Here is a 15151-nt window from a genome sequence, read left to right on the forward strand (position 1 = left end):
AAAAAAAAAAGAGTGTTACAGGAGAATCAAAACAGAATTAAAATGCCATTAAAATTAAATGTGCACAGTTGTAAAACACAAACATGCAAATACAAACCTTGATACTGTTTTTAAATAAGAATCCTGGTGTTGAGAAACCTTTCTTTTTATCCAGAGGCTCACTGAATATCACAATCTGCTCAAAGAGGAAGACACGTCTTTCCTTGCAACGTGGCAAGAGCCCTGTATCTTGGTCCATAACCATGAATGTATCTTGCAGCAACAGCTTACCCTGTGCAACGATTTTACCCTTAAAACAGGGATCAAAATAAATTTCATTAAAACTTCTGGTCATTAACTGAAAAAGATAGCTGTTAGCTGAAACTTGAAACTATTACTTTCAAGTAAAACAGTAGTTACAGTTACAGTTCAAGCACATCTTCATGCTTGTATAATCCCTCTCAATTAATTAATCTATTGTTAGTAGAATATTTATTAATATTACTACATATTATTCCCAAAATATCCCAATTTTGAGTTAAAATGACAAGAACTACCTCTGAAGAAAAATGCAAAAAGAAAAGAATTTCACTGAAACAGAAATGCTCTTTCTATATAATATCAAACAATTTTCCATGGAATTCTAGATTTGTCAGTAAATCTCTTCAGCTTTCTGCAATATGTATGTTCAGAAAGTATCCCATTTTATCTCATTCACTGAATTTCACACATGTAAGGATAATCTACACTAGCTTTATCTACCACGCATATGATCTAAGCCTACAAACATTGTTTTACATATTCTGGTCAAACAACTCCTAAAACTACTATGATAGATGTACGATAGAACAAATGAGAACAGGTCCCTGAGAGAACGGAATGAGGGAAAAGTGGAGAAATAATACATTCTGTGTCTGGGCCCAGAAAGAAGATCATGATTTCTAGGACCATTTCTAGCCTAAGGCTCTGATTTTCAGCCAACACCACATTCCTGAGTCTAGATGTAACTGGACAAGGAATTTTAACTGGATTTTACAAGAAAATTTGAAGTTTGAAACAGCTGAGAACATCCATGAAAACATCCCATATGATTGTAAAAAACATTTGTTAGAAAGAAAGAGCACAACCCACCAAAAAACTTACATCAAATCCTTGTAAACGACCAACATTCATCATGTCATTGCACCGTTTTGGAACAATGCACATTACTTCTACGGCTCTCTGTTGAATAAATTGAGCGAAATTAGAGCATTAGTGGCACCCTCCTCTATTACATGTATCAGATTCGTTAAAGTTACTTTCCTCACAACTAGGCATCCTCCAGATTCGTTACAATCTTCCATTACTCCCCAACAATATAACTAAAACCAGATTTTGCAGCCCCAATGTTAGGATTTTATGTCATGGATATTATATTTTTCTCCTATATCTGTTACATACTATTCATAATTATGCCAGAGTTATGGTCAGTTTTATGAGCCTAGGGACCTTGTAATCATTGTTAAAAGAGTGAAAGTACAGCATCTAACTGAAAGTGGCATTCCATCACAATATAAATTCTTGAAGCCCCTTAGAGATGGCTTAACAATTTATAACTTGCTGCATCTACAGCTAATGCCATTTTATCTGATGTAGACCAGCTTGCTGAACATCTTAGGTTTCAACTATTGACAGAAAGATACAATCCAGGTGAAGCTACAGTATGTGGGAAGAGGAGGAGGGGTGATTTGGATTTCTGCTCCTTTACTAATGAATCAGCCAATACCAAACAAATACCAAGCAGTTACATGCATGCTGCATTATATACTGAAAGGTTCTAAGCAATGATGGGGAAAATAACTGAATTCCTCATGTGAAGACTAAAAGGAAGTTATCCACCATTCTATTTCATGGGATGAGGTAAACACTGACTTGGAGTATCAAGAGTTTGTCCTCTCATAGGGTTCCTGAGTTTCATCTGAATGCATTTTAATCTCTCTCTTGCCTTTTCTCTCCACCACACACAAATACCCATGCCCAGCTGCACAGGCATGGCTAATGGTTTAAGAGTGTCAAGATAAAATGGTATCTTATAAAACACACTGGGGCAATAATGAGCATGAGACTCCTAAAGAGGTTTCGAATCAAACTGCATTCTATTGTTGCCATCTACTGGCTTTGGTGCATTAAAATGAATTTTAAAGTGTCATTCAATGTCATCTGACTAATCATCACTTTCCAGAGTAGAAATTATACAACCTATAATCAATCATCGTTGCATAACAGAGGGGTAGGGAGGAAAAGCACTGATTTTGTCATAATACTGAAAAAGTATACTAGATTGTTCTTACTATAAAACTTGCCAAGATAGTATTAGGAATGGTTTTAAAGCAATATTTTTATTAGTCAGGGATTATAAATACACTTTAAAAATAAGTAACATTTTTCAGGTACCTCTAATTCTGTTGTATCAAGATTTGCTTTTTTAGAGTATTTGAGGAAATCCTAAAGAAAAACCATGGAATTAGATCTTCAGTTTAAAACAACTGGAAAGTCCTGTTTCAGAAATGGCAGATAATAAAATAGATATTTATGCACCATTCTTTTATAGGTTTTCTTATGAAGCCACAATTACATCAAAAATTAAGCAGCTAGATAGAAAATTCAAATGGTAAAAAATAAAAGTAAAGTAAAATACTATTTCCTGACTCTTGATTGCAGATACATCCATGCAATAGTTAGTCTTCCATCTGCTATACTGAACCACCGTTTTCTTAGAAAATACATTTTAAAATAGAAAAATGCATTTTCCAGTAAACATTTATTTGGTCTTCAATATTTATCTTATTACCAAATTAAGACCTTTGCCTTCTGATCTCAAGTCACTGGTTTAGCTAGAAGTGGTCAGAATTCTTCCAGTAAATTTCTCAAATATTTTCTTTCTATACTCTGATTTTATTAACATTATTATTTACTCAACACTGATAAAGTTATGATTTGACATCTTCCCATCTTTCAGCTGAACTCTCTGGGTTTAGATAAGAGTGTTAATAGTTCCCTATTATTGATATAGCAACCCCTTTAACAGATACCAGCAGGAATTTCTTTCCTGCTGACTTGATGCATTTCCTGATCCACTTTCCTTCCTCGCCTTTTAATGTCTCAAAAAATAGGCAGCCAACAGTCCTACTTGAGTATGTTTGAAGTGTATGACCTCTGCTGTGTGAACATTTTGCTTTTGCCAGATTTGTTCTCTAAGATGGAAGGGGTATGGGAAGAGCCTGGGGAGCATAATCTCTTGAGCTCAATGAAGTTTAGAATTAATATTGGCCATGAAGTAAGGAACTGGTCCTAGTATAACCTTGTCATGATTGACTACACATAACACTGAATCCCTAATTTCCCATCCCTTTCAACTGAAGAGAAGGTTTATCAAAAAGACCATCTTCCAGTAATGATGTTAATGGAGAACTCTCTGAGTGGTTCAAAGGGACTAGTTGTTAGAGCTCAAAGAAACAAAATTAGTCACATGAGGAAAAAAAGTGAACAGCCAGGGGTGGGAGGATGCCTGTACCTCTGACAAAATGATATACAAGAGTATACATACAGAGAGTTGGATTTCCAAATGCGACATAATAATTTAAGTGAAAATTGTAGCATTCAGTTACTTACCTTTAGTAACAATTGATACTTCATAATTCTTTGCACTGGTTTTATCAGCAAATCTGTGAGCTGAAGTCTATGACCCAAACGTTGCTTCAGGTCCTAGTAATAATATTGTAAAGTTCAGAATACTTTCTATAGGTTAAGATTAAGAAGTCATGATAGATATATTGCACTTTACATTTCTCCTATGCTTAATTCTCAATTTTAATTAGAAAATGAATTGAGATATTTTGGGTTTTATTTATGTGAAAGTTTATCAATAAACAGAACATTCTGTATACATTCAACGAGGGAGAAGGATTTTTTTTTTATTTGAGTGAGGGAGAAAAACCCTACTGGTTCATCCTTGCAGTTGATCTTATCATCCTTGCCTGAACTAATGAAAAGGGGAAACCTAGTTTAATTCAGTGCAGTTTCCTGTGTTGTACAGTTTGGGGATGCTAAACCTGAGGGTGCCTGGGGGGTAGATTTGGGTGAAAAATAAATCAATTGACTTCACTTTGCAATATGAGCTAATTCTATCCTGTCAGGTCTGACAAAAACAGGTTGAAATATTTTCCCCAACAGGCCTTTGAATTATATCCAATTTATTGTTAATCATTCACATTCCCAGAAGTATTATGTGATCATTCACATTTGGAAGCACAGCTGCCCTACTTGCCTATATTAAGTTGTCAGAATTAGCCTTGCGGAAAGAACTTTATACATAAGACATGGCTGAATAAAAACATCCTTATTAGGTACTACAGCTATAAGTATTAATGTCCCTTTTGTTCTTTCCCCCCTCATCTGAATCTCCTTATTTTGGTATGTATAAGCAATTGGGGAATCTACGACTACATCACTGATTCATTTTAATCAGTTATTGTGATTTAGCTTTACAATGAAGTTACGGGTTACATGTAATCCATCTCTGAACTGGAATTTGTTATAAAGAGATATTAAATGTCAGAGTTAATAGACAGGAAACACATTCATTTATTTGGTAAAAATAAACCAATTTCAGCCCCAATCCCAAGGGTGTTAATATATCAAAAAATGGAAAAGATTAAGTAAATTTGGAGAAGATTGTAGCTGTTTCCCTTCTATCAAGAGACACAAATACAGTACATCTCCCCCCACGACTCCTTTGGCACTTACCTCAAAAAATGTATCAATGTACTCTGAGACAATATGCTCAGACTTTGGTTTATTTTGGCAATAAACTATATACATGTGCAATCTTCTCTCCTGGAATGAAAGGAAAGAACAATAAATGTGTAGTACAGAAAAAACTTAAAGTAAACTGACATGGACTAAAATTGAGATTACTATAAACTGAAAATTCTGGTTCTATTCTGGTTTATCACAGCTTGAAAAAAATGTATGCTGTAGGTCTTAAATAGCAATTATCTCTACAACTCTAGCCTTATCTTTTCCAAACAGAAGCAGGAAAACTATATTTGATGTGTATGCTATGTCTTATCAATATAGTGATCTAACAGAAAATGAAGTATGAACATAACTGTCATTACAGCTTTAATAAATTTTGGAACTGATTAGATATATACATGCATATGGTCAAAACACTGATTTCCAAACTTTTTGCTCTGAACGAAACTTTTCCAGATACGTTTTGCTGATCACCAGCTCATATAGGTATTGCCTTAGATTTTATAGCAGGGGTATTAAACTGGCAGCCTGTGGGCCGGATGTGTTACATGTAGGCCACGCCCACCCCAGCTCTGCAAATGTGAAAAATATCATGAAACGTCATGTCACAGCAATCTGATGCGGCGAGTTGGACATCTGTGTTTTATAGCATGTTTTCAATGAGAGCCAAAAACTTAATTTTCCCACTTTCTGTAAGTGGGAAAACATGAAGGACACTCTACAAAGCCTCAACTTCTATAGTCACTACTTTTATCTTATTGGCAGTAGCCTCTGCCAATATAATAATAAACTGAGCAACAGCTACGATATTTACACAAATTTCTAGGCATTGAGATATATGGAGCTCACAATATGAAAAAGTTTTGACCACAAGGGGAAAAAAAGAACAAAAAACCAAAATGGTTTTGTTTGCATACTGAACTTCCAGAAATCTAATTCAAGCTGAATAAGAGCTCATCAGTTGTAAGCTATTTGCCTCTTATGTTGAATTTGGCTGGAAATTAAGCTAGCTTGAGAAATTGCTGTCTGGATTTCAAGGCTTTGGCCTTAATAGTGGCCAGATGTTGTATCTGACAGTAGTTATCATAGTTCCCAAATGGTGATTCCCATTTTTTTATCCCTCCCACCTGTGTAGGGAAAGCAAGCCTCTTATTGAATTCCTTTCTGAGGTGGTCTATGAGAACATGTGTTTTCCATTTGCCAACCTTTTCCATGACTCCCCTTCCGCTCTGGACAAGGCTTTTCCAATCTTAACGGAGATCTGCAAACAGTTTCTTATTCTGCTTTTACTTCAGCTAGAAAGGGAAACTGGCAGAATTCTAGTCACTCTCAACCTAGCATTTTACCATTCATCAACAAGAGAGGATGAAAGGCAGTCTACCATTCCATCAATTCCTTGGTAGATTGATTTTTAAAAATACAAAAAAAAATCTAAAAAGTAGGTGTGGTTAGAAACGTCAAGAGGTTCACTGAATTTCTCTGACAGGCTATCATTTGTTGACCTTTCTGTGGGAAGGTACTTTGAAAAAACAGACAAGCCAGGAACTCAGGACAAAATGGCCATGAGGGCAGCAATCAATGACCAAAGGAAGGGCTATATGCCTGCTATAGCAAATACTAACCAGATCAGTGGTGGGTTGCTACCGGTTTGCCCCAGATCGGGCAAACCAGTGGCAGCGGTGGCGAGAGGCTACGCCCACCCACCTGGATGTCTCTGCGCATGCGCAGAAGCTTCTGGGCATGCGCAAAAGCATTGCGTGTCGCCCATCAGCAAAACAGTAGCGATGGGATTTGAATTCCACTACTGAACCAGATGGAGAGGCATATGCCTATAACAAAATGAAATGCAGCAGACAGAAATATAAGTACTGTTAGAAGTTACATAACACACTTTTGATGTGGAATAAGAAAGGACTAAGCAGAGGTTGCTTTCCCGGAAAAAACAGAGGCATGTTGCAGGTGATATTGGGCTTTTCTGTTCTGCAGAAACATCTCCGTGCTGGGGCAAGCAGGCTGTGCAGATGAGCCTATGCTATACAATTTAGATCAATTAACTTGCACTCTAGAATGCTGAAAGTTCCCTAATGACTTGTCAAGGAATGCTGGAGAGATTTACATGGAAGAGAGCCAATAGCGGACTTTTATTGTTCTTTCTGGTTGTTCCTCATTTCTACTTTCATAGAAGCCAAAGAAGATTTCCCATTAAAAAACTGAAAGGGGAAAGCTTCAAATGCTTTCCAGCTTTTCTTTCCCATACAATAGCAGCAATCATAGAACTTTCAGATGTTCTAACCAGGGAATCTTGCTACCTTTCCATTTGTTCAGTTCTTTCTCAATGTGAGAAAATCTACAGATCCCTATTAGCTAAAGAATGCTATCTTTTGCTAACTAAATGACTGTAACAAACACAAGCTAATTTCTACCCAACGCATGCTGATTTCTTTAAATCGCACTGCTTAGGACTTAAGCAAACAAGGTCTGACAGCAAAGAAAGACATATTTTAAAAAAAAACTCTCCAGAAAAGATGAAATTGTGTTAGATAGATACTAATAGTTAGTCCTTGAGTCATGTTCACATTGGATGGAGATTTCAGTCATTGATGAAAGCAGTCATTAAGTGATCTCACAGGCCATTAAGTGGACAGAGTCCCAGGTGTCTTGGGGATGGGTTGGTGACAACCTTGGAGGGCTATATGTGTCTCTCTCCACTCAGGAGCTGAAAATCCTCTCTGCCAAAATTCAAGCAGGATTTTCAGCCATGAGCAGAGAGACACATTGCACAGACTTCCCCTATCCCTGAGACACTCCTCGTCTTTATCATGCTAACTCTCCACTCAGGAGCTGAAAAGCCTGCTTGGATTTCAGCTTTCTCTCATCTCTGGAGCCCAGAGAAAAGAGCTACTTACTCACAGATTTCAGCTGTGTCTGCTTGGAATGCTAAAATCCAAGCAGTTACGGAGCTGAAATCCTTGGCAGGCAGCTTTTTCAGCCAGCTCCCAGAGATGAAAAGGAGTCTTCTTGGCAGCAGACAGTTTTATCCATCCCTCAGAATATCTAATTGCTCAGGATATCTTCCTCCAACTTCTCTGCAATAACCAGAATTACTAGGTAGTTGGGTCTCAAATCAGCTGTTGATGAGCATGAAGAGAAACACTGAGGAAAAACAGATTCCCTTGATCCCTCCAGGCATTAATTAATTACTGGAGCTCAGGGGCAAGACTTCAGTAATGGTCTCCTCCTTAAGGAAATATTTTTAAGTCCTTTACAGGTTTAATCATACAGATTAATTATAATGCAAACGTATGACTTTTTGCAAAATATACTAGTTAGGTTTTTTTCACAGCTGCGATTGGATACTGGTTCTAAACTGAATATTTAATTTTTATTAAATATGTTGCACTTTACCATACTTTGCTAGATATCCAAAAAAGGAAGCCTAAAAGTTCATTTTCAGTATAAAGAATAGCTAGTAACATTTTTTAAAAAATCTGTTTCTTAGGTTTTGGATTACTACAATTCAAAAATGCCTATCAATTTTAAGTTTTTTACTCCTAATTTTTGATTGCCCATATTATTCTCTGCCAAGATTCAACATGAAAAGCTATGACAGATAAAGGTAAAAGATCACTTATGAACCAAGAGGATTGTGAATAAATGAAGCAAAAGAAGATTATACCATTAAGTAGTACAAAGATATTTTATTTTGAATATGAATGAAGTGGGCAATATGTGGGTGACTGGTTGAAAAGATAACCTGTAAATGATAAAAATAGCCTTAATATCCAAAATAACAGAGCTGGAAGGGACCTAGGTCTTCTAGTCCAACTCCCTCAGACATTTCAGACAAATGGTTGTTCAATTTCTTCTTAAAAACTTCCAATGTTGGAACATCCACAACTTCTAGAGGCAAGTTGCTCCACTGATTAATTGTTCTAACTGTCAGGAAATGTCTCCTTAGTTCTAGGTTGTTTCCATCCATTGCTTCTTGTCCTTCCTTCAGGTACTTTGGAAAATAGGTTGACATTGTTTCTTCTTTGTGGCAGCTCCTTAGATATTGGAACACTGCTATCATGTTACCCCAAGTCCTTCTTTTTATTAAACTAGTCATATCCAATTCCAGCAATACGTTTATATGTTTTAGCCTCCAGTCCCCTAATCATCTTCGTTGTTCTTCCCCTTAGTTTATAATATTTTATAAATTGTCATTCTTATGTTAACTAAGTTTTACTTAGTATATTCCCTTCCTCTATTCAAGTGTTGTTCATAATACTGAATCCCGATATTTAAAATGTTTGTATTCCTCTTTTGGATCTCATATATATTCACATATACACAAATGTACATATTTGTGCTGCCAAACTGTTTTTTGTTTACTCTGCATTTTAAAATGTTTTTGGTTAGTTTAAAAAAGGTTCTGTACATAAACATGAAAACATGGTTTTCATACTTACATGTTTAACAAAAAGTGATCCTAATTTTTCTGGATCCTCAAGGCACTTCTCTAATTCTCCTAAAAAGAAACTGCAGAGAGGAAAAAAAACAAAAACAATTTTTTTTATTTGTTTATTTGAATAGGGCAAGATATAATAGCTTCAAAATAGATTCATTATTTTTGCTCCATTGAAGAATATCAACTACTATAATGAAGACATGTGGAGAATATATCTGAGATACCTTGCATGGAATTGATTAAACAGCAATTTTTCCTATATAAGCTCCATGAAAAACTGGGTTATATCAAACAAGCATCAAGTAGCAAATGTCCCCCCCCCCCGCTTTCATGTAGAACCAGTAATACTAAACCGGGCACACCAGGAATTCACTCTTACCTATCTCTAAACCTTAATAAAAAACTGAACCATTATCTTTAAACAATATGCTAAGGGGAAAAATTACCTTCAATAAATAATGTCTCAAGGGCTTACACTAAAAGTTAACAACTGGATCTAGTCCAAGGCCTATCTATTAAGGAGTCATCATCACTCATTCACAGACATATTAAAAGGGAAGGGAGAGACAGGTAGCCATTTTGAGATCTAATAATAATGGTAATAAAGTTCTTTCACATACAGATTCTTCAGACAGCCAAATCCCTTATGAAATGCCTTTTGAGTGTGATTAGTTCATCAGACAATTATTTTTATCTGTTGACTTTCCAATATCTTTTTTTCATATAGTCAGCCTAGGGGCCAAATGCTGTTTGCTATCTGGGTCTCAAAATAGAGACATTATCTATGACAGATTTCTTCAGTTATTAAATGGAGGGGCTTACATTTTCAACTAAAACTGTCAAGATTTTAATAAAAGTTCCTCCCCATAGTTAACAGAAATGTTATTGTATATCCAAAGGACTTTGACCAATCCACATAAGTAAAGGGTGATCTTGATGAAGCTGTGTGGGATGCCTAGTAAAAATAGGTTACAAGGAACAATGGGTAGTTATTTAAGCATCATCCTGATACATACATGTACTTCAGATCCCAAAATTTCCCAGCCAGAATAGGATTGCTGAGAATTCTGGGACTTGGAAGTCTATACAGTTAGGGGATTACACCAATAACCAGCTTGAATTATCTACATCTCCATGCTAATCTTGATCTGCAAAGAGCAGTCTACTCTTGGGCTCAGGAAAATTCATGCCAAGTGCAGGATCTCTATTCTGAATAGCAATTTACTGAAAATAAACAACTGTGCTTCTTTTGATAATGAATGTCTAACTGACGTCACTTTTATTTGTTTTATTATTTTTCAGAATATGTTAAGTCACACACCAAAATAATGTGTCAGTTCAATGGGCTACAGCAGGGGTGTCAAACTGGCGGCACGCAGGCCGGATGCATCATGCATAGGCCATGCCCACCTCAGCTCTGTGAATGGGAAAAATGTTGTGAAACGTCACGTGATGACATGTGACACCGCGAGTTTATTCTGTGGACTACAGAATAAAGAATGGTGGATGCCATTTATTTATATCACTTCCAAATTATATCAGAGCAATTTTGGGATTTTTTTGGAAGGGGAGCAAAAGTGAAGGAATATCAATACTTTTGGCTGCATCTGATTGTTGCTTCCCTGGAACTGTACAAATTTAAAAACATAATTACTGAGACATAATGGCTATCTGCAGGTAAATTTTGGACTCAGTTTTGATGAAACAAAAGCATATTAAATAAAGAAGTCATTTCTTCATCTTCATCATCTTTCAAGCCCATCCAAATATTTTTTCCAACATGGTATCTTGTAATGTTTGAGTTAGTTTATCCATCTCTTCAGTGACTCTTGCAAGGTTAAAAGCAGTATGACATTTACTCAAAAATAAAAACCATACATACTCTCTGTGCCAGTCATATATTTGATGAATGTTGCCAAACACAATTTTGTCTTTTCCTTTCATGTCATCAGGAACACCATCTTCTTTCATGAGTGCCATATAACCCTAAAATAAATTAGCAAGAGAAATCAATAAGAGCCCTGTTATTTATCTGCAGGTGTGCTTAAATTTAGGCTGATGAACTATCCGATTCTCTGTTCAGAGATGTGTATTTAAAATTTACAAAAATGTTTCCCATTTCTTAATAGAAAAATGATGCATGGCGATCTTACGCAAGTTATTTGTTGTGGAATTCTGTTGTGCTGGATATGATAGTTCACTTTATCCAAGCCCTTTATCAAGCTGGTGACATTTTAACCTACAACTTGCAAATTTTCCAGCTAGTATGAACAAAAGCAATAATCCTAATATGCACAAGGTAAACAACTAGAAATGGGCCAGTGGTCTGCCCAGCGGTGAAATCCTCTGAAGTCTGCTACCAGTTCTGTGAGTCTGCTACCGAGCGTGCACTTTGCATGCACATATGTGCCTGAGGCGCGCCCACACAGCGCTAAAAAAGGAACATTTTGAAGCCTTCCAAGTTTGCAAAGGTAAGTAGAACAGCAAAGGGGGGGGGGAATCCGCTGTGCCACGCAATTTAGGTTAGCTAGAAAGCAGAAAATCCAACAATTCTAGCTAATATAAATGGTGTGTCACAGCTGATCATCATCCAGCTGATCGTCGGAAATACTGGTTCACGCGAACTGGTAGCATTTTTTTAAACTACCGATTCGGGAGAACCGGTCTGAACCGGGAACATTTCACCCCTGGGTCTGCCCACCGCACATATTTGTGATGCATCCATTCATTTAAGCAGAAAAATGATTTGCCCAAATAGTTGAAAAGAAATTAAAATCCTTTTCCATAATGGCAAAATATATGGTTCTAATAAGGCTTGAATTCCATATATAATATTATCAGTTTGGGTGCTTTACCTATAATGTCACAACTGAATTGTTTCATCAGCAAAAAAAAGATCAAAATAAAATATCCACCTAAAACATAAAAGCAGCATAAATACACACATCTATTCTGGATTGCCAGGGAAAGCTTATGTTACATGTTCAATAAATGAAAATTAAAATTAGAGAGGCAAATTTATTTCAGTTCTTAGTTTGAATCTATTTCTTGACTACAGGTAGTCCTTGAATTACAACAGTTCATTTAGTGACCATTTGAACTTACAACATGAAGTTACCAAAAAGTGCCTTATGACCATTTTTTATACTTACAACCATTGCTGTATTCCTGTGGTTGTGTGATCAAAATTCAGAGGCTTGGCAATTGCCTCCTATTTATGATGGTTGCAGTATCCTGGGATCATGTGTTCACCATTTGCAACCTTCTGACATATACAGTTAATGGGGAAGCCAGATTCACTTAACTGTGTTACTAATTTAACAAGTACAGTGATTTATTCAACAACTGTGGCAAGAAAGGTCGAAATGGGGCAAAACTCTTAACAAATGTCTCACTTAGCAACAGAAATGTTGGGCTCATTTGTGATCATAAGTCAAGGACTACCTGTATATACTTTTATCTGTCAGTCTATACATGTAGTTGCTTGGCATATTAGTTAGCCTGACAATTTGGGCCAGCTAATAATTCTAAATGTCTCTATATTTCTCCTACATGAGTACATAGGAAATCTACTGGATAGTTATTCTGAACCAAATTATATCTGCTCAGAATCAATTATTTTATGATTATAGCTCTATGCTTTTCAGTGTTCAGAAACTTGTGGTTCTATGAATAGCTTTTCTGTGAGCATAGCCAGATTCATTATTATGTAGATAACTTTCAATCATGTAGTGGATCTTTGTGAAAGTATAATACACTAATATCACTGAGGCACTGAACAATACTGATCCTTCAAATAAAAAAATTAACAATATATCAATAAAATAATAAAATTGGTAAATATAATAATAATTAAATTTAGAAAACTCTATAGTAGATATATGTGAGCTTGTGTATATCTGTAATCAGCCCACTTTTAATTAACTTCCCAAATGTTAGCTGCCTTTCAACTTTTGAACTTGTTACTTCATTCATGGGTTCTTGTATTTAACACACACAATGATCAAAATATGCTTCAGCTATCCATTCTAAAACAGTAAGGCTGTCAATTATTCCATTGCTTATATTCCTACACAATGATTCAACAGTCCTTAACTACAAATATTACTGTACATCAAGCCAGTTTTAAACACTCAACAGCTTATTTTGCCACAGAGTCAATAAACAGCATGCAATGCTAGTCTTGGGTAGGAATGGAAATTAATTATTGCCAAGTTTTGAAATTTACATGTCTAGATATCTATAAGCAGTTACACTGACAGTTAGTAATGATTTCTTTTGAAATATTATGATTAGCACTCCAACAACCTCAGAAAATTCAGCAACTGCAAATTTTAACTGATTTTATTTTTAACCAAAAGGACCAGTGTACTTGATTAAAAATAAATAAAAATAGTTTTCTTAAAGTACAGATAGTCCTTGACTTATGACCACAATTGAGCACAAAAGTTCTGTTGCTAAGCGAGACATTTGTTTAGTGAGTTTTGCCCTATTTTAAAACTTTTCTGGCCAGTTGTTAAGTGAATCACTGCAGTTGACAAGTTAGTAACCAAGTTGCTAAGTGAATGTGGCTTCCTTATTGATTTTGCTTGTCAGAAGGTCGCAAAAGGGGATCACATGACCCTGGGACACAGCAAAGGTCATAAATATGAATCAGTTGCCAAGCACCTGAATTTTGATCACATGATGCTGCAAAGATTGTACCTATGAAAAACAGTCATAAGTCACATTTTTCAGTGCTGTTGTAGCTTTGAACCATCACTAAATAAACTGTTGTAAGTCGAAGGCTACCTGTATTATTGATAATATCTTCTAAAGATGATTGGATTGAGAAGAATGGAAAATTCATGCTTCTGATTTGATTGATAAAAATTTAAACCAATCTGCTTAGATAAGAATGAAACATACCTCTACTACATAGCCAAGATCTCTCACATAATCTCGTTCTGTCTCCACTAATTCCTGTAAGACATACCTGTAAAATGACAGAGAAATAAATTTAATAATCCCAATTATCAGTTTATGTATGGTCAAATACAAATAGCAGAATACTCTTGACTCTATTTAGCTGGTTCATAGTTTAAGCTATTAATTGATAAATTAAGAACTATTTATAACTAGAGAGGTAAGATATATTTTTGAAGACTGTAAGGGAGAACTGTCTGGTTGTTATAGTAAGAAATTAACAAAATGATCTCCTCCCATAGATCTGTCTGGCTCCCATCCTGATAACATTGCTGGCTATTCTCTCATGCTTTGGGGAAAGCCCAAATGGGGTTGTTCACAGCCTCTTTCTAACCTGTCAAACTAATGCCAGAAATATCACGGTCTGGAAGGAAGGTCTGTCAGAGAATTCTCTACTATGGTCCGAAGCCCCTTTAGGCTTGGGGATCGAGAACTTCTTTCATTTCCATCCTCTGTGGTAGTTCCCAACCCACAAAGCTGTTGAGCTGGACAAGGGGTCTCCTACATTCTAATCATGGAACTTGAAGCCTCCGGAAGAAGACCGACTCGGACGGACAGGTTAGGTTTAAGGCTGCGGCGCAGTTCCTCCTTACTACAGAACTCGATCTAGCGGAGGCTGCGCATGTTTCGCGCAAACCTGAAAGGAAGAGCGCCAGCCTTTTGCAGAATAAAGAGCAACCCCAAAAGTGTTTTTCCCACAGAAATCAGGGTTTGGCATCCTCGCCTTTAGCGCCATCGCAGCCTCGGAACCCCTCGGCTCTCGGAAAGGCTCAATAGCAAAAAATACTGCAAGCAAACTAGCGGTGAGAGTGAATGCAGGGCAACTTCGAGGGCTTCCTGTTGCCACGGCTTGTCGTAACTTTCTCGCGGATCCCCCGCGCTGTTCTTGTATTTCACCGACAGCTTACTATGGCGAAGGGACTCGGACAGGGCTGCGATCTAGATAGATTCTGCCCGGGG

General features: G+C 36.5%; 1 protein-coding gene across 1 annotated transcript; it reads right to left on the reverse strand.

Annotated features, from left to right (window-relative positions):
* Positions 1-93: 93 nt before the first annotated feature.
* Positions 94-14201, reverse strand: LOC131187289 (triple functional domain protein-like; the record flags this gene model as incomplete). Its single annotated transcript, XM_058161554.1, has 8 exons — positions 94-289; positions 1123-1200; positions 2413-2463; positions 3631-3723; positions 4765-4854; positions 9228-9297; positions 11109-11212; positions 14135-14201. Coding segments are annotated over 8 exons (749 nt in total), but the record flags the coding sequence as incomplete, so codon positions are not given.
* Between the last annotated feature and the right edge of the window lie 950 nt (positions 14202-15151).

Source organism: Ahaetulla prasina, unplaced genomic scaffold, assembly GCF_028640845.1.
Source record: "Ahaetulla prasina isolate Xishuangbanna unplaced genomic scaffold, ASM2864084v1 Contig189, whole genome shotgun sequence".
In the NCBI taxonomy this organism is placed as follows: Eukaryota; Metazoa; Chordata; class Lepidosauria; order Squamata; family Colubridae; genus Ahaetulla; species Ahaetulla prasina.